Source organism: Amblyomma maculatum, chromosome 1 (assembly GCF_055883805.1).
Source record: "Amblyomma maculatum isolate TAMU_Amacu chromosome 1, ASM5588380v1, whole genome shotgun sequence".
Classification (NCBI taxonomy): domain Eukaryota; kingdom Metazoa; phylum Arthropoda; class Arachnida; order Ixodida; family Ixodidae; genus Amblyomma; species Amblyomma maculatum.
This window is the reverse complement of record NC_139344.1, coordinates 41,097,739-41,118,133: the sequence shown is the minus strand read 5'-3', so window position 1 is coordinate 41,118,133 and position 20,395 is coordinate 41,097,739. Positions and strand designations below refer to the sequence as shown.

Below are 20,395 nucleotides of genomic sequence, written 5' to 3'. Positions count from 1 at the left end.
CCATCGTCTCGTCTCGCCTTTGTGTGTTGCGGTACTACATTGGAAGAAGAAGAAGAAGAAAAAAAAAAGGAGTGCGACGGGGAATTGAACCAGACGGAGCCGAGGCGAAGATGTGAACGTGACGATACGACCGGATATTAAACTATATCATGAATACTGAAGAAAATTGTCCTTGACGCCCTTCATTGCTTGGTACGCTGACTCTATTACACGAGCTGAACGGTTCAGGTGGTCATTGAGGGCTTATTTAAAGGAACTCGCGAATATTGGAGACAAGGAGAAGGGATTATAAATGTAATCATAATCCCTTCTGTAATCACAATCCCGTCATATAATGTAAGGGATTATAAAAAAACATCGAAGTAAAGCAAATGAAAGGAACACGCGCAAAAAAAAAATATTTTGTGAGGGCTTCTTAGTTAAAATGGCCGAGAATGATGACCATTGCATAAGCACAAGACCTGTTCGTACGCTTTCGTTTTTTGTTTTTTTTTTACGTGAAAGGTAATCGAGATATCTGTTGGTTGGTTAATTGCAGCAGGAGCGTTTGCTGAAAAAAAAAAAAGAACTTCCGATGTACTTACAGAGCTTAAGAAGTCCGGTTCGTATCGGTTGGACAGGGCCCTCCGAGCTCTGGGATTGTACAACGTCGCAGGGGAAAGATCAAAGTTGTGGGGAAAGTTGCTGTCCAGACGGTCAGTAGACTTTTTCTGCGGAAGTGAACGGTGTGGAAGAAACAGATACCAGTCATATATAAAACGGAATGTGAAATAGCAGAGAACCGATAGCTGGCAAGAAAGAGTTTTTTGGCACTGCAGAAGCGATGCTATATTTTCGCTCCGTGTTGTACGCCATGGCGCACTGACATGACTACTGTTTGCTTTAAGGCATTCATTTGCACATAGACAGCTGCGTCAAACTTCCACTCAGATCTCTCATGTTGTTTAAAATCCGACTAATTTGACCCAGAAAAGCTTAAAGATAAAAAAAATAACTGGACGCACGCTTCCCATTCAGCGTATGTGCGTCATTTCTTGAGCATACTTTATGCACTGAAATTTAAGATGACACCGTACTGGTGGCTACAAACTACAATATACAGAAAGAGGTTCAAGATTATATGATCTTATCGGAGCCTCTTGCTAACCATACTATCAAACTCCGCAAAAGATATGTTGCTCGCTCCTAACGCCCATGGTGGTCACATTTGAGAGCATCGACATGGTATGTCGAATACGACCCGGTTCACGGCCAGACGCGCCATATCACTTACTGGTTTCAGCTTGTCGTCCCTATGGCAGCGGCGGTGCATGAGCCAGAAGAAAAGTGCGACCAGCGGTGCGAAGCCCACGACGGCCACGATCGGTAGCACCGTCGATGTCATGTCGATGCCGCCCGAGGTTCCCTGCGAGCCGCCATGAGCGCCCCCTTTCTCTTCTGCGTCTGCTGTATTCTCCACTCCAGCGTCTGGTCGTACCTGTGAGGTCCGTCACACTCAAGAGTTAAGCATTGTGAACAATGTCTTTCCCCTGCTGCTCCCAGGTACCGCACTCGCCTCTGGTAACCATCGACTATGCGCAGTCGTATAGTTTATTCCGGTAACTTCCACGTGCTAAAGGTCTCTAAAATGATTCTGTAACGCTCTTAACTTGCATCTGGTGAACATATGAGCGCCGATTGGGCACGCATGGGATCTCAAGAAAGCATGCGCAGCCACCGCAGTTGACCCTCATAATATTAGGCCATCAGTAACTATAAGCACCCAGCTCAGTCAAGACAACCGGCAAGATTCAACTACACTGGATAGCAGCGTAAAGTTTGCTCTAAATGTTTTTTAACGACAAGTTTGCACGCGGCCAACACCTAACTAATCTGGACAGCAGAGTAAAGCTTGCTGCAAATGTCTTCTAGGGAAATGTTGGCGCTCAAGTAATAACGCCCGCTTCACAATTCGTTGCCCAGTCTCGGGCAACAGCCCGCGTCAGCAGAGCCAGCTGGTAAATGAGCTCGTTAAGATCACGGACTGGGTTGCTGATTTTCTTGATACCAGGCGCTTCCTTGTTTTTCTCACCAAATAAGCTAGGGTGTGCTTTCGGGACTCGTGACTGTCAAAGCTGCTATCACATGCAAAAGCATCCGATGGCGGCACTGGAGAACGACTCGTGCGAAGGAGAAAAGTCAGCGCACCTGGCCCGTGCCGGTGGGTCCGGCCGGAGGTCTGGGAGGCTGAGGCGGCGGGGGCTCCTTGTTGGGACGCTTCTTGCCGGAGCCCATCGAGGGCGGAGGGGCGGGAGGGGCAAAGTGGCCGGAGGGGGACCCACCTGGGCCCCCTCCCGGAAAGGGCCGCGGCGGGGGCTCCAGCAGGTCGCTCCCGTCGAGCCCGCTGCTGGGCTTCACCACCTTCACGTACACCTCGATCTTGGCCTGCACAATCCAGGTGCCATGTGCTGTCACGTCAGTGGGGAACAACGCCAGGGGACGCTGGCAAATTTTTCAGAGCTTGGGAAAGGAGGTTGCGCGGAATTCTGGCAATATTTTTAGCTTTCCTAGACGAAGAAAGCTAGCGACCACTATTGCGGAGCAGGAGGCTTCACTTGCGTAAAACTACAGCAAAGTGAGTAAGGAAATAGGAGGATTAGGCCCTTTCTTCATGCATGTATACATTTCAAGGAGCATGTGTAAGCATCCGTCCATTTAACAACGAGCAGTGAAATTTTAGTGCATTTTTGCAGGATTGAATGTCTGTTTTAGACATGTTGGTGTATACATTTCATACAGCGAAAGGGGATATCCCTAAAGTGCATCCCATCAGAAATGATCAAAGGCTAAAATCAATCAAATTATCAAAGAAATGATCAAACTATAAAGCACTACCAATGAGGAATGGATACATGTGTCTTCTCTCCAGTCCGTACACTGTCAAATGCAGCCAATCGCTCGCCTCTTACAAAGAAAAGGGACGAGAATCCAAATCCCTTCCTGCAGTCTAATTACCTAATCGTGTTCGTGCTGCGGTTAGCTTATCAAAAGTAACTGAGCCTGAGTGGTCTCGCTTGCTCCCTGCTCGTTCCTCCGCTGTTCTCCATGCACAAACTGGGAACTTTCCGCTTTTACGCTAATATTTCAGGTCTGATGAAATTGGTAATATTTTGATTTCGGCCGTAATGCATAAACAATTGCTCTGTGATCTAACAAGCTACAAAAAGAAACTTTCTCTTTCATGACATCTTTCATTTTCTTATTCTAATAATATGCTCCAGATGGGTTTGATGAGGCGGCGTGAAATAGAAGCTACTCAAACAGATTCAAGAGCAAAAACAGCTGCCTTCGCACATAAGACAGCCCTCAGTTTGTTTTTTCTTTTTTTTTTTTTTGGGGGGGGGGGGCTTATTTTAGTTTATCTTATTTCACATATGTGCAGCAGCGTGTTGTAAGTGAACAGCAATTTCTGTACATACCGTTTGATGTCCGTCGTTGGCAGTGATGAAGAGGTAGTAGTCAGATCCAGCCTGCGAGAAAGAAAAAAGTGACAGTTAAATTTTTCATACTAATACACAAACGTTTCGATTATTTCTTCCTTTGAAGAAGAGAATAAACAACAAAGCTGCAGGTCGCAAATTCCAAAATGAAAGCATACGCACATATCGCAAACTTCTTTCGAGAAGAAACGAGAAAACATTTGCGGTTTTGCAAGCAAGCAAAATGCAGGCTCACGTGACCTTCCAAGAGCGTTCGGCCTAACTATTCACTAAGCGATTCAAAATATGCTAGGATTTTCTAAATAGCATGTAAAGAGTATCAAGCTGGATTCATACAATGTGTTAAAAGTAAAATTCGAAGATTATTTGAGGGTTTTCTAAGCATAAGTTAACATTCAGAACAGGCTAAATAAGCTGTATTGATTATCAGGATTGCAGAATGCCACTTGGCAATAATGATTCATCTACTGCAAAATTTGCTACAGCTTCCTTTTTTCTCTGCTCGCATGCAGCAAAACAATTACCGGTACTTTTGACCTGAGCATTAATACTCCAGCTCAAGGGGGATGTTGCAGGTTGCCCGGAGCTCAACTTCTCCTTGTGCATTTTCTCAAGCCAAGCATTTCAGCGGGCTTCCTCTTTAAAATTCCTACGGATACCTGTCTACGTCTCGCTGCAATACGTGTACTGTTGCCGATGCCAAGAGAGGAAAGTCTAGCTGGCCGCCTGATCGTTTCAAAAACGCTACACTAGTCGGAGTAGCCAGTTCTCCCACAGGGGAAAGAATTTTCAGAGTGGTAGCGGGGCCGCGGAAAATGAGTCATATAAGCTGCGCGTTAAATAGTAGTATGGTCGCAGGGACTAACGTACTATACAGAGTAAAAGCGACGTCAGGCGACCTTTTAAACATGACGCACCTCGCTCATGGAAGTCATGGCCCCGTATCTGCTCTCACGTTGCGGTGATCAGCCTTTGCGTTCCGTCTTCCATTCGAAATTGAAAGCAAAAGCTTACAGCCTGAAATGACATAACCTTGCACCTTCACGTCGAATATAAATACACCTATATACGACGAGCAACCAGCTCGAGCGATAGACTCGAATACTCTCTGAGTCGTTCTCGCGTATGACCGTTTTCTCACGTTCTGAAACACCCGATATAAAATAACAGGTTATAAATATAGAAAGTCTTAAGAGCCGTAGACGAAACTCGGAGTATCGAAAGTTACCATGGAATTATACGTATAGAACTAACCATCTTTCCTTCCTCTACATTTGAATGACATTACCGGTTTACTGGACTCTCAGTGCAGTGTCTCTAGAGAGCTCGTACGTACCTGCACATTACGCTTTCCCTCCAAACAGTAATGGTGGACAAGACACGCAGGCTCAGACCGACCTCTACAACTCTCTTCATGAACGTTGAGCAGAAAAAAAAAAATGTAAAAAGTCTTCCTGCGTCTCGCACTGGAAGTGCACTGGTGCAGCTCCCCCCCCCCCCCCCCCCATCTTTTTTTTTGTCCTCCAGGATATTCTACGTGAACGAAACGCAGTGAAAGGGGGAGCCTATAATCTAGGAACTCAGTGAAACTCGAATGCCTCTAAATGTACACAGTGATACTGCGCCATAAATTTCGCTGCAATGCGCTGCAACGCCAGGAAATATCCGCGTCACTTTCCAAGGAAAAGGTAAAAACAGACATTAACCCAGTGCAGAAGGAGAAGCTCCTTCTTGCGAATGGGGCGAAAGTGTCCGTCGCGTCTGCATACTTTCAGCGGCGGATGCTATAGATGTGGCCGCTCTGGACTCGCAGTATCGTTTGCGCAGTCGAGCCGTGCACGATCGCGCCCGGAGGGCGTGTGACGTTCCTCTGGCACGCTCCTGAAGGAGAATAGTCTCTCGGCACCCTCGCACCTTCCAGAATACTTTAGCGGGCACGACTTGGTCGTGGCCCAAGACGGCATTGTTTGCCCAAACGTGCGGAGAGCCCATCCTCCCACGGCAGGCCTCGGAGCCCCCGCAGCATCCGCGAGGTACCATCATTGACACCTCGGACGACGGGACAGTGTCCTCGGCGCGGGGCCGCCGCTCCCTGGGGACAGCGCGCGGGGCCCAGCGCACAAGGGCGCTCCGCGGGCCCTGTAATTAGGCCCAGCGCACGCGAAGGGCCAGCCGCCTCCCCCGTGACGACGCGTGGCGGCCCCACCGCTGGCCGCCATTGTGGCTGCGTCCGAGGGGCGCCGCGCCCAGGCACAAGCATGGGGGCTCACATCCGGAATGCCCCTCCCAGCTCCGCCTACGGGCCGCCCGTAATGAACTGCCATAACGGGCCAAGATAAAGCGGCCGTGCGACCCGGGATGCGATCTGGAGCACTCCGCGCTGGATGCGCCTCTGGTGTGTGCCTCCGAGAGTGTAGGTGTCGCGGCCGGATCGTGGGCGGCCGCGAGAAGGAGACGCCCTGGCGGGCTTACGCGGCACGTGCCGTGTGCACGGCACGCGACCGAACTTGCCCGCGGTCCCGGATGAAAGGAAGCGCCCGGGAGGCACCCACCGAGGGGCCGCGGCATCCGCTCAGAGAGGCCTTGCGCAAGCGCCGAAACGAACCGCCCGCTACGACCACCGATAATTCCAGCTCCTCAATCTTCATATTTTGTTGTCGTAATACTTGTTCACGCAACAAAGCAGTTTCACGCGACCGGACCGCGGCCGACAGTGCTGACAGTAACCGAGCGATGGCTCTTCCCACCAGAACCACGTACTTCTGATGGAATTCTTTCCAAGTACGTGATTTGAAATTCCGGCTTAAGCTCACTTCATTTGCCTCAAGAATTTCACTTGCTTCATAAAGTATACCGTCGTCATACGCGTACGAGGTGTAACGAGCTCATTTAGAAAAGTGGTCGTGCTGCCAGTTTCAAGTTCAATAGTTCGCGCGAGAAAATGTGGGAACAGTCACTTTGTCCGTCTCGCAGATGCTGTACTATTTTCCTGGGCAGGCCGATTCTCTTCTGCAGATACCCTTGCATTTCCTCCCTTGTCTCTCCCCCGTGATCATCGGGCGCTAACATCTTTCTATATTATGCTCCGCCGAGCTAGCGAGAGCACAAGTTCGATTCGGCATGCATATAACACGTCTGCATTTTTGAGGAAGGGGGATTTCCCTCAGAGCTTCACGTCTTAAGGCAGGAAGGCAGATTTTTTTTAACGTACTGATGTTATCGTCACGCAGCGCACTGTTACAGAAATAGTTGCTAGCCAGCGCTAGTGCGTGTCCAGTCTTTTCATCGTCCTGGTTGTTGTGCTGTTTTCTTTCCAATGTTAAGCCACCAACTCGCCCAGGAACGTGCACATTATTGCAGCTCATTTTCAGTACATAAGAACCATTTCTCTTGTCTGCTATTTACGATCTGTCTATCCGTATTAGCCTAATCGTCAATGTGCTATTGCTGCTTGCGCAAGACAGTCATCCTCAGAAACTCGTAGGTCGGTCTTTTAAGCCCAAAAATGAAAAAAAAAAAAAAAAAAAAAAGCGGTAAGAAACACTGCGATGATATTTCAATCTTCCAGCGTCACATGAACCCTTAAAATCATGCAGGGCTCAGTGTGATTTAGTGGAAGAATGTACAGAGTAGAAACAACAATATATATATATATATATATATATATATATATATATATATATATATATATATATATATATATATATATATATATATTGTTGTTTCTACTCTGTCTACATCTAACATCTAAGCGATTACAGGCGAATTATATATATATATATATATATAATTCGCCTGTAATCGCTTAGATGTTGCGATCCCACTCGGTTTTTCGATGTCGCAGACTGAAACACCGGACAAAACTTCATTTTCGCGCACTGACAATGATGGCTCGCGGAAACTCACGTCGCTTCCCTGGTGTGTCATTGCAGCCACAAAGATTTCTAATTCTCATGCGCTGACACATGATCTTTACAGAATAACACATGGTTCGAAACGACTAATAAAACAGCCCTTTAAAAAGTGACAGCCAGATGGCCGCCCAGCTTTCAAAACTGCTAGCTGGTTCTTTCTACACTTAGGATGGTGCTGACAGCCGATACATATATAGTTTACGGGAATGCGTATATTTACACAGTGCGTTCTTTTTCACTTCTCTCCCCACGAAGGATACAGAGGCACAACGACAACTGTAATAACACTGCCGAGGCGCACTACAGGCATAGCTCGCTAAATTGACTTCACGGTGGCTCGCGCTGACAGCGACCTGATAAGTTTATAATTGGAGCAGAATGTGCACTAAAATACACTCCTCGGTTCGCAGTGAGTTGAGCACGAAAGGCAAGGTCATCGCGAACCAAACCGCTGTGTAAATCTATGTAAATGCATTCTCAGACATGGCGGGTCTGTGACACTGCTCCCGCGTCAGCCCTTCAGATATGGCGCGTCATCCTTGAAAGTATAGATAGATGTATGTGTTTCCTCTCTGCGTTATGCTTGATGCCCCCCGATTTTCTTGGCCAATGCTCGCGACATCGGCCTCTTCCTCGTAATGTTTTCGGGGGAGGCGAACGAAATTTTTCTTCTGCCTTAAAATGATAGTCAGTGAGTAGTGCAAGCAAAAAAGAAGGAAATGGGCGAAAGGGTGCCATGGCGATGGACGCCGCTGCTACAATGAGTTGTTCTACCGACGTGGACGAAAAAAGGGCCTTCTGCGCTGTTCACACCACGGTATAGTGGAAGCGTCTGACGGACGGTGTTGCAATGAATAGGTCGCTAGATGGCGTCGTTCTAGGTGCTACCGGTACATCACTGTTCCCATCACTCTCTTGCTTTGTGTGCATAGTTCAGTTTACAATTCAAGGCGTCGGCTAAGCGAGATACTTCACTAGTCGCCCGTGCACCACAACTTGCTGGAGATGATGATGAGAAGGAGAAGGAGGAAAAAGGAAGATGGATTTATGGAAAGGTTGGTTGAATCCTTGGTCCGGGACTCCGTTGGAAGAGGCTGCTGCCCTCGCTCTTTCCACAAGGGATCGCTGTTCCTCTATAGGTCCGAGCTGGACAGGGCTGCTTCCCATACTTCCCACGTGTTATAGTGACTAAGACACTATTAGCCTGGCAGGTCCATACCATAAAGTACAAATCTGCTTCCTGTCCGAAAACATTACCTGTCACTGAGAAGGATTCTGGCTCGATAACGGAAAGCTTTACTATAGATTTAAATGACATGGTTTCTAATCGGCGTAAATTACACTGCTCGGCCATTTCTAACCCTTTAGCTGGGCACGGGAACATTTGTCTTGATAAACGCGAATTCTGTATTATGTCTGCATAAGTTAACAATGGCTGTGGCAAGTCCGAGACTTCAGGGAGGGAGGAGGAGGGACCCCAGGGAAGAAAAGCTCGGGCAGCGGCGTGTGCACGCTCATTTCCCTCTACACCCTGATGATCTGCGTTGCACAAACTACAGACTGTTTCAGGATCAGGCTAGCGGCGAAATTCTGCCCCGGACATAGCACTCTGGCGAAGTGAAAACCTAGCAATCTGCTGCTGCGCTGGAGATCATCCCTTGAAGATTCATTCCAAGGCATACTCGCAGCAGATACGTCATGTCCGCTTCCGCGAAGCAGACATGACGCAGGCCGGGTGCCTAAGGGCCATTGGTGTGTTCCGTGAGCGGGTTGCCAAATCCTCGACGATGTTCCCAACGTCAACTTCAAGTACGGCTATCAGCATACGCACTGCAGTACTTCACTGCAAGCACCATCCTCCGAGCTTGTTGCCATGCCTGTGGCGTTTTGGCGAAAAGTTGACGGTTGATGTAGCCCAAGCTTATCCATACAAGCGCACGTTGCCCGGAGCTTGGATGAATGGGGAAAAAAGACGCCATTCATCTTGTCATTCTGTCTTTGGAGCCGACGGCTAGTAGGACTGCCGCGTCGTTCCTGGAGTTGGGTATACCATGCTATTCTTCGCTCAGTGCGCTCCGTCTACAGTTCGTCCGCCACGCCACCAAGCAACGCGCGGCTTCTAATTTAAGCCCCATTGTTATAACGCTTCAAAAACCGTTGGTCGGTACCTATGGGGGCTATGACAAGAAGCACTTCCGTCTCATACATTCGGAAATTTCAGGCAGCTAAAGCTACAGAAATCGGGCAACGCATGCATCTACTTGCAATAAATAAATAAATAAATAAACTCAAGCGGAGCCCCACGTTCGTCTCTAATTGATTGAATTATTCTTCTATGTCTCATGCTTAACGTTCGGTTTTGAGCGCCTCAACCGCGCTTCCGCTTTAATTGCGCCGGACAACCCAAAGGCCTATTTTTTCTAAGACTATAATAGACCATTACCGATGGTTTTCATTGACCTCTATACATTCTAATGTCAAATCCATGCTGCGCTGTTGTCCTGACGCACTTTGAGCCTCACGACGTGTAGCGATAAAGCGGAATGAATGTTAAGTTTTGCTTGTAGCAACCGGAACCGCCACACCGACGCTCCTAGAACCAGGCGGCACTGATGTCGCATCCAAGCTGTGCCATGGACGGACTATAGAGCGGCGGCGGCGGCGCTCGTTTTGAGAGCGCGTCCCGACGCCGTCAAGTCCGGCCGTGGTCGTGCAGAGGTCAACAGCGTGTGATTTGCTCCTTGTTTTGAGGGTCCCAGGTGGGCTTTTCATTTCCGGTTTCGCGAGGCGGTTTTCAAACTTTGTATTGGATACATTTCCCACCTTTTGTATTTCGTAAGCAATGTAAAAGGCTCTTTTGTCTTCTGTCAGTTCATGTTATCGCTCCATTCTGTACTTCTCGCTATCCTCTCCCTTCTCCTTTTATTTTCACCGGCTGCAGCTCGGATGCGTAAGGTATTAGACAGCAGTTGCCGCGGCCGTTGACAATCTTTTCCGTTTGATTTCTTTTCAATAAACCACCACTCGACTACTATATTTCGCAGACACCTAACTTTCGAAATTGCAGTGTTCAATTAGGTGCTTGTATTTTTATTAGATTTCACGAGCGGGAAAGCTGCCTCTTCATGTTGTGTTGGAGTGGTTGAGCATAAAATTTTACGCGCAAGGTGTAAGAACGCTCCAATCCTTATCCCCGTGTCTTAAGCTTACATTTAATTGATGTTCCTAAAATGTATACGTGAAAGACGCATATGGACACAGCGTAGACCCAGCGGGAAATTCCTTTTTCCCGCAGAGGCCTCATTCGCGTTATGCGAGGAATCAAGAATGCCGGTACGAACCAAGAATAAAGACGGCCAGCGTCTCGCTAGCCCATCAAAGGAACTTGATGATTGAAGGTGCGTCTGTCGGGACGGCCATCCACGAGCCGGTGGCTGCGCTCTCGTGTGGCGCTCCCATCTTCGTCCCCTCGAGGAAATTGCACGCTTTGAGCGCATGGGACGGCCAGACCGGACGGAGCGGGCCACCTATTATCTTCTCTCTTTCGTCCTTCGTCTGTCGCGCGCACTTGGCCGGCCTCATGCTTGCTCTTCGCCTTACCTCCCTCGGCCCGACGAGCGATGGATCCTGCTTTGCTGTTCGCAGTCATGACGATCGCCATTAACTCCCACCAAGGCGGCCGCGTGGCACTGCGCTCACGATGGCCCCCGGGTATTGAGCCACTTCTGCTACACACCGTCGCGCGTTTTGCGGGAAACCTGCTGCGCCCGAGCGAAACGCCGACACGTGCGGGTAAAACACGTTCGGCGAAGAAGTATAACGTTTCGCTGTTGGCCGCAAGTTGTATAGCTGGTCTGAAGTATCGCACCGCGCGTTTATTTCTTTAGGACTTTGCTCAGGCCCGTGGCTTTGAAATCACATCTTGGTGTAGTGAGACTTGGCGCAGGCAGTGATTCCACCCCTCGAGATCTTTGAAAGATGTGGATGACTTCCGCACTACAAGACCTGCGTATAGAGCCTTCGTGTGCAGGAGCTTCGGCAAACTGGTTGGACCGCCACATTTGGGCTTCAACAGTGCAAGGGCGTCTCGAAAGTTCAAGGCTGCAGTTTATCCCAACGACGAAGTTCTTGTTTGCTTATGAACTGATTGTGGCTCGCCACAACACCTCGCGAATACAAGAGGTGCCGGCAAACATCCCGAGAATGATAAATGACCGAATCGTACGCTTTCTGAAAGAGGTCTCTCTAACGATTCCGAGGGTCAGCCTCGAGAATTTCGGGCGATGCGCCGACTCGTCAGGTGATTCTCCACTGCCTCACGTCCGCCACCTGGCGTTCTGCCAAGAAGCACGCGTTTAGCAAATGCCCGAGACATATAGCCTTCAGCACAACGAAACATATTTAAGGTTTCCGGTCTCGCTCGCGTTAGGGCGGGACAATAAGGGGGAGAAAGAATATCGCCCCAGGCTCCCTCCAGGATGAAAAGCGGTGGTGTTTGCGCCTCCAGTCAAGCGTGGACCTGTATAGGTTCCCAGCGCCGTTCACTCTCGTGAGAAAAGGAGAGGCTGGCTGCAGAAGCCGGCGTTTTTCCAGCGTCCGGTAAAGAGTTGGCTGCCCGCAAACAATTCACCATGGCGCACACGGCTGAGGTGCTGAGAATTTACAGCGCCCTCGCGCGGTGCCACCGTCTACGTTGCAGTGTTTAGGAGATATATATGTGCCTCGAAATGTGCGACGGACCAGAGAGGGGGCCGCTACCTGAGGCTCTTCGCGAGAGCCAAGACAGGCGGGAAATGAGAAGACGCGTGGAAAAAAGAGGCAGAAGAGAGACGACGCACAAAAGAGGGCCTGCTGTACAGCTTTCATTGCGCCGACGCATGCGGCGCCGCGCGCTGCCGGACGAGGCCCTCTCGACGGCGCGCGAGACGGCGGCGGGTTGGACGGGCCAGTTTCCGGCTCGGCTGCCCCGCAGTCCGAACAGTCCGCACTAACCAGTCATTTTCCATAATGGCAGCTGCAGGTACGCGCCGCCAGTGCTGCCGGCGTCTGCCGCGCGGACAGCTCGCACTGACAGGGCGTTCGCGGTGAGGAACTTGTAAGCTGAAGACGGACTGAAGAGGTTACACCGGCTGCGGCCGACGGCAAGCGCTGTTGGCACGCTCTCCCTCTGCGATGCTCTGTGTTTTCTCTTACTGCACTCTTTTTTTTTCTATTTCGGCTTAATTACTGCACTAGCGTAAGGATAAATGTTGCGAGGAACTGTGTAGTTTTACTTTAGTGTGCAAGGCGCTTAGCTGCACCATTTCTTAGTGTCAGCAACGCTCAGGTTCGCAGTGCGCACTGCTTGGAGTCTGGATACGCAAAGCCTTATTTACTGACTCGAGATAGTTGCTTATCAGCTACAAGCGGAGTGCGTCAAATCTTTGGAGGCCACGGGATCTGCTTTGGCACTTAAGGCTATTAGAGGTTAAAATTTTATTGTCCCTATTATATATACTCGCGCAGGAAATATTGAGGCTCGAAGGTGCCGTAAATTACGCGCTACACGGTTCAAAATCAGACGCCATACGAATCACGCACTTTCTTGACACGTCATTCGGGATTGTACACTGGTTGCTTAGCTGATTGAAATAATTCAAATACTGCATTGTACATGTAAGTACAATGAAGAAAAAAAAATTAGATGGTGGGGAATGCGACTCTGGAAGAAGAAAAAAGAAGACGAGGGATACATATTTTGCGTGTCTGAAGGCAAGAGAATGTTTTCAAGACAGACGGGCTTTACTACTGCTGTTTTCATTTTGCTGTATGTTTCTCCCTACGCGCCAAAACCAGTAAAGGGTTTTAAACCCGCCGCACGATAAATGCGCTAACTATGGCAGCTGCGCTCGGAACCGCAAATGCGGTTTGGCAAGCAAGGCGGCGGGATCAGCGGCAAAGTGTTACCGTAATGGCCGTACGGCTGTCCGCCTGTGCTAAAGCTACAGCAATCCCAACGAAAACACAAAAATAAAGGGCAAGCGGACTCTTCACAAGGGCGGAACATGCATGCCCTGATTGTCTTTTGAAGAAAAGCAAGAAGGTCGCACTTCCTGCAGCATAGAAAAGGCTCCCGCAGGATGTCACCCAAGTTCACGGTGAATGAGCACTGCGCCAGAATATTCGACACGCTAAAAAGTGGGGCGCGCAGCTTTGTCACACATATGCGCCGGGAGATCAAATGTCACGAGTCGCTGATCACTGCGCGCACCCTCCTCCCCCATCGCGGAAACGGGTCACGCTCATTCATCTCGGCGGACCCTCGACGGGACTCAGAACGGGCGCCAGAAAAGATCCCAGCGGACCGGCCGGAGCATTCATTGTTCGCAGACTGCAGCACACACGGCGCAATTGTGTCCTGCTCGACAGGACACTTTCTTTGTTTGTATGCGCCGCCACTCATCCGTCGGCACGGTGCTCTGTCCGCGACTCGTTAGGTCATCCTGTGTTTCTTCTTATTCGCAGAACCCATTTTAATGCGGGCGCAGCGGGATAGCGAGAGAAGAATGGTTAGCCTATCAGCCGCCTTAGTTTGCCATTGAGCGAGAAGGCGGTTCTCGAGCGGGAAGTCGTCCAGGTGCGGTCTTTCAGCCATTCACGAGTCACAAGACTGTGCACGGTCGCGGATACAAATCGGCCGCTGCCATCGAAATGTGATAAGAATTGGCAGTAAAGGCGTATGCAAAGTATAAGCTTGGTCGGTTTCTCTTTCCGGGCATTCCCTTGGTGCCACGCATTCCCGCCCTCTGTTTGTGGCAGCGCTTATTTGTGAAATGAGACGGCCACGCGCTCCCGTGTTCCTTCTCATATTTCTTCTATCTGTACTTGTAAGTACGCAGACGGCGTCGCCGCAGGAAGAAGCTGCGTGTTGTGACATGTTTGCGCCGCGTGCCTTATGACTTTCGTGCATGCTGAGCCCGACGTCCGGCGCCTCGTGGCGGTAATGAATGTGTTCCCGAGCCAAAGGACTTTCCCAGGCAGCCTTCACGCAAGCGCGCTGGCCGCTCAGCTCACGGCTTTGCGCGCGCGTGATGCGGTGGTGGCTTCCTCTAACTACCGCATCTGAGGTGCATATTTGTCCGGCGATCACGCGTCCACTAAACACTGTATCGGCGTTTTTATTTGTCTTTTTCTCGAGAGATTTCTCTCTAAAGACCAATGATATTTTCGTTGCTGCTTATATTTTATTTTTCATCTCAACATGTGCGTTCTTACAGAGCGTGAAAGAAAATTCTTATATTTTCAGAATTCCATCGTCATGCCAAGCACTGCAACTTCGCGAATGTTCGATAAGAATACGCAGCAGTTCTGGTCAAACCATTCATTTTTTTTTTTTATGAGTCGTTTATTGAACCATTATGTGCTGGAACTGGGCTGTTCGATACAAATTTTGAGAACAAAAAACACAGCAGGCGCAAAATAAGTTAGTTGACTTAACGATTAAGCAATAAACTTAAGACTAGAACTAAAATTTGTTGCGGCGGTGGACAAGTGGTTTGGGCATACGGCTTATAGACGAGACGGGCAGGGTTCGATCACACCCACCACCTAGTGCCGCCGGCCGCATACACGTGGCATTGTGTTCTCGGCTTAACTGGGATGAAAACGTTTGGAAATCAGACTTTGGCCCCACATTATGTAAAAGAACAAGTTGCCTTGTGCCGTGCCGCCCTTCAGCCTAAGCATAAAAATTACCACCATCAAAAAAATTTTAATCTTACAAGGCACATCTGTGCTTCATCGTATAGTGAAGCTGCGTTGAAAACCTTCCCTCAGAGTAAAGTCCAGCTCCTGTAATAAACTAGGAATGTATTAATTCTCATTAAAGCGAGCGATTCTGTGTATTTAACCTTTACAGATGAGATTTCATCGATATAAGCTGAGGTCGCCGCTACACGAGAACCCACGCAGTTAAGTGGGACGATAGAAATCTAAATTCCATACCTATCCCTGCAAATAGCTCTTAACAACGAGGTGTTTTTCATTCTTACTGAAATCATCTTCACCAGGTGAAACCTGCGTTAATACTATCGCTGCTATAGGGTTAAACACACACACTCACACACACACACACACACACACACACACATACACACACACGCACGCACACACACACACACACACACACACACACACACACACACACACACACACACACACACACACACACACACACACACACACACACACACACACACACACACACACACACACACACACACACACACACACAACACACGATGGATTAATTTCATTTCATTATTGATTGGCATAGCCAACTCTTTCTTCGGAGTGTCTGTCATTAATAAATGTAGCTGAGCATTTGGCTGGGAGGATTAACAAATTTCTCCGATGTCTAATTATGCAGTGACGATAGGGAAGGAAAAATGTTTCATAAGGTGTGAGTGCGATGTTTTCAACGGAATTGCGAGCTCCAAGTTTACATGCTTGAACAGTAACAACAATGTGAACTCGTGGCAGGATTGCTCTAAGATGCTGAGCGCGGGTTTACGGTTCCTCTTTTCAGGGGTCCGTTAGTGCTGCGCCTCTTTGACCGTTGACGTTTTGGGACAAAAACAGCATGTTGCAGTTGTTTTCGTGTTATGAAAGCCTAATATTGAAAGAGATGACAGGTACTGAGTGTATTGACTGCGTTGACATATATGAGCTTAGCGTCTTTCATAGCCTGAGTCGCTTTGGGACGTTAAACTCCATAAACCAAACCAACATATATGAGCTTGAAAACAGACCAGTGTTTCAAGATGGCGGGAAATGACAGTCGTTAACAGCCGAATTCAGTGTCAAGTGCGCTAAACAGAAGAAAAATCAGGGCCCGCTTGCACGAAACGATCTTACGACTGTCTTAGCTAAGTCCAGACTTAACTGGAGTCTAAAGGATTAGGCCGCTAGCATGGCCGCTTAAGACTGAAGTCAAGACTGAGCTTCAGTCCTGACTTGAATAAGTCGCTTGTGCGATTACGACTCTAGGCCGTTTTAGTTAAGACACAAGGACGCCCGGTAACTAAGTCGAGAAATTAGGAAAATACAGGGATGCGCTGGCCCTGTCCTGGCGGTAAGATGTAAACATTCGGTCAATCTTGCACTGTGTAAAATCCGTGCCATTGCTTTTTGCGGCTTAAGATTGTGTTACGAGGATAAATGCTCCAAGTGGTTGCTGAGGGCGTTCAGGGAAGTCACTCTGGTGAACACGAGCCGAACCGAAGCGTGCGGCTTGTTTAAGTCTGGACCGTTTAAGTCTGGACTTAGCTCCAACTTTATCGTGCAAGCCGGCCCAGGTATACTTCAACAGCGCATGACTTGGAGACCCATAAACTGTCTGAATGGTAATTTTCTTTGTTTTTCCTTTGTTCACCACGGGCCGTCTACTATTAAAAGCAACCATGGATGTAAAGAGCGCCAAGCGTAACGTAACGAATACCGAAATCGCGACATAGCGACTTACCTTCGCCTTCTCAAGCATCGCCAAAGAGGACGTCTTGGTCCTGCTTTTTGCCGTTGATGCAGTTTTTTTTTGTTTTTTTTATGACAATCGAGCCGTTAAGAACAGCAGCATGCGATACGGGCGGAGTGTGCTTACCTGGCCAGCGAGAGACCTGGTGAGGAAGACTTCCCCGGTGCGTTTGTTGATGCGGAAGTAGCTGGAGCCGTCCAGGAAGACTGCGGGCTCGATGCCGTACTCGATCACATCCTGGTCTTCGTCTCGTGTCCGCACCGTCATCACTCGACTCCCTGCGTGCACGCAATGAGGGCCGCTGTAGGGCGCGAGAGAACGACCGACTCGTAAAGTTCACCCACATCCTCTGCTGCGCCTATTCTATATGCCAGTCGCGAGAGAAGTCAACATTATTTCACACGCTTGCGGTGAAACCGCGTCATACTCAAGTGTATCCGGCTGCCGCAGTGCCAAGCTCCAAGAGGTCCTAAACCTGTCGAAAATCGACTACAGCTGTCTAGTATAAAAGTACTCGACATATTTTGTGCACCTTTACCTTTTGGTGCCGAGGGAGAAGCAGCTAAAAAGCAGCGCGTAAAACTCGTTATTAGCTTTTCGCGTGCGTTGGTTCTGCAGCTGAAAGGTGAAACAAAATGCGAACACACTAATGTGGAATTGCTGTCAGATTTAAAAATCGACCTTGTCGAATCGCTATGTAAGTTTGAACGGTGCAGCCAGGACAAGTCAATGGAATGTTTCTTGTTGGCAAAAATCGAATTTATGAATCTTCATTGATGAGAGAGTTTTATTTAAACAATTTCCTGCGAGTCAATTTCAGTTAGTGACATCAGCACTAAAAAGGATTACGCGATTTTTATTTTGAAGTGAATGGCGGTGGAATTCTAACATCAGTGCACCAGAAAGCAGCGCCCCTCGCCCCCTCTAAAAAAAAAAATAAAAAAATAAAAAAAAATAATAAAAAAAAAAACAGACGTAAAACTGTCGATACATCGAACTTAACTGCTAAGTCGGTGACTGGTGGCGACGTGTATGTTTCACTTTTTGTAACTTAAGCTCTACTCTCCGAGCTACAACTCAGGAGTTCGGCGGGTGTCGGCGAATGACCTTCAAGGCCTCGCAAGGTCAAATTAGCACTCAGTCTTTTGGCGCTGAAACCATCGAAGCGGATTAAAAGTGGTCGAGTTTGAACCTGAGTACTCGGGCTCAGTAGCCGATGCTCTTAAACACTGAGACACTGCGGCTTGTGCTTCCGCTTGTTTTAACAAGGTTTAAGGAAGGTCAAAGCTGGGGCATTTTTTTTTCGTCTAGCTGACTTAAAGCTTCGTTTTCAACTAAAGTATCGTCGTTCCTATAATAATGGAGTAATCTGTCGGCACGGGCCAACCTCGATGTGTGATCAATGCACATCGATCATCGATGCACGTTCTTGACAAGTGGTTAGGCGCCCACATAAAGGTAAGCATGTATACGCATTTCTCCGAATGTCTTTGGCATGGCGAATTATAATCTGTCTGAAGGGCGCTTTCCCTAGCAGTTCATTCGTCTATAACGAATTCGTAATGGCTGAGGTTTTATGCCGGAGCTCCGACACAAATTAGCCGTCTTCTGCAAGTGTTAATTAAAACTACTGCGGTGCAGGCCTTTCAGTTTCTCTTCACATTCAGAAACTGAATTGATAGTAGAGCCTGGACCACTTTGTGCTTTTATGAGATAAATATTTTCACCGGAGAACGTCACGAAAAATTTGTGCCTGATTGCCTGCGCCTGCATACTAGCTCCTTAGCAAGCTGCGTGGATGTCAAGCTGGCGGGCGATGTTTAATCTCACTGCAGATTGTTAGTTAGCCCCTCCCGGGAAGGAAGCTGGATTAACGTAAACATATTAGTATAATCGCGTCCTTTGACACACACGCCAAGTGTTCCAATGCAATATAAACACATATGTGGTAAAGGAAGTAACAAAAAAAGATTCGCTAGCACCACACACACACAGTGAAGGTGCGTCTGCGCACTGTATATGCACTGCATAAGTCACATGTAAACGAATTCTTCATTTCCAAGGCTAATAAACTGCGACGCTGAAGCTTCGGAACTTCAGCAGACATTTAGAAATTCATTTCGAATTGTGAACTGTGGAGTTTAACGTCCCGAAGCGACACCTGGGCTACGCGGGAGGCCACTGTGGAGTGCCGCAGTTTAATTTAGATCACCTACAGGCTGTTTAAAGTGGGCTGACTTCGCGCAGCACACGGGCGTCTTCTGCATTTGGCCTTCATCGAAATAAGGCCGCCGCCGCCAGGATCGAACCCATGAAGTTGAGACCAGTAGTCGAACGCCAAAGACTCTGAGCCACCGTGGCGGCTAGCCTTAAAACATTTTAAACGAAGAAGCTTAATTGATGCTTGCGCTGAAGTGCAAAATAGCAATAGCGGCAGATTCGTGATTCGTCGAGATCTAATGGCACAGTATACGTTTCTCACTAACACGCATCCTTCGGCTAACTGCCCCGCCGCTGTGGAGCAGTGGTTAGGGCGCTCGACTAAATGTGCCCACGGATGCGGGATCGAATCCCAGTCGCGGCGACCGCTTTTCGATGGAGGCGAAAAGCAAGTTTGGGACGTTAAACATGCATAAACCAAACAAAACCTTCAGCGAACTCACGCAACACTCGCTTAACCAGGCGCGCAGTGTTTATGAAAACACATTGCACGCGGCTGTGAAGGACTTTGTGCACGCGCAACACCTTTTATTTGCGCACGCGCCCTATCAAAAGCGCCGTCTGCATTTCAATGTAGCAGCAGTGCGAAAGCAAAAGCGCAATGAAGACTGGAAACGTGCGCATTTCGCAAACGTTGCAAAACGGGAAAATTTCGCAAACATCGCTCACTCTGGTATCACGTGCGTTAGAGGCATTCAGTATCAGGCGCTGTATCACCGAGCAAGACGGCGAAATAGTTGCTCCAAACATGCATGCCGTGGGCGGCAGAGGAGGAATTCGGTGAAAACCTGTCCCCGTGGAACGCTCCCGGTTAGAAAAGCGTGCAGCTAATGTTCTAGGTCTCAGCCATTTCCACCGAGGGCGGGCAGCTGCGGGTGCAGCTTCTGATGGATGTTGACAACGCAGGAATATTCGGGTTAAACGACGGCCGTGGACAAAGTTTATATCGATCATTGTTAGACTTACGACACTATTCGCCGCAAAGCGAGACAAACACTTTGTTTTGATGATGCGCAGAGACGCAGAAGTGAGCAATGTTAGAACACTTAGCCAATGTGTATTGCTGCTTCGTTCAAGCCGATGTCGACGCCGCCAGTCTGGCTGTTTACTCCCAGTCGCATATATACCTACTATCTCAAGCACTGTTTGTCTATTGATATTTTTTTTGCGTTCTTTTGCTTAACGGGTAGAAGGAATGAAGCTACAGGCCAAGGTGACCAATCCATTTCGACACCTTGACACTAAGCTGTTTTGCAGCCGTTCAAAAGAGA

At 48.6% G+C, this 20,395-nt stretch overlaps 1 protein-coding gene and 1 long non-coding RNA gene across 2 annotated transcripts in view; one reads left to right on the top strand and one right to left on the bottom strand.

The window, feature by feature from the left end:
• Cad96Ca (tyrosine kinase receptor Cad96Ca) overlaps positions 1-20,395 on the bottom strand; it is a 108,255-nt gene that overhangs the window by 16,656 nt on the left and 71,204 nt on the right. Inside the window, exons 3-7 of the mRNA XM_084587994.1 lie at positions 17,031-17,182; positions 3,459-3,509; positions 2,188-2,424; positions 1,274-1,477; positions 585-710 (exon numbers count right to left, since the gene is read on the bottom strand). Of these exons, the coding sequence (XP_084444120.1) occupies positions 585-710; positions 1,274-1,477; positions 2,188-2,424; positions 3,459-3,509; positions 17,031-17,182 (770 nt within the window). The remainder of the gene's footprint in view (positions 1-584; positions 711-1,273; positions 1,478-2,187; positions 2,425-3,458; positions 3,510-17,030; positions 17,183-20,395) is intronic.
• LOC146202183 (uncharacterized) overlaps positions 6,148-20,395 on the top strand; it is a 199,529-nt gene continuing 185,281 nt past the window's right edge. The window contains exon 1 of the long non-coding RNA XR_014703658.1: positions 6,148-6,260. This is a non-coding gene — a long non-coding RNA (uncharacterized LOC146202183). The remainder of the gene's footprint in view (positions 6,261-20,395) is intronic.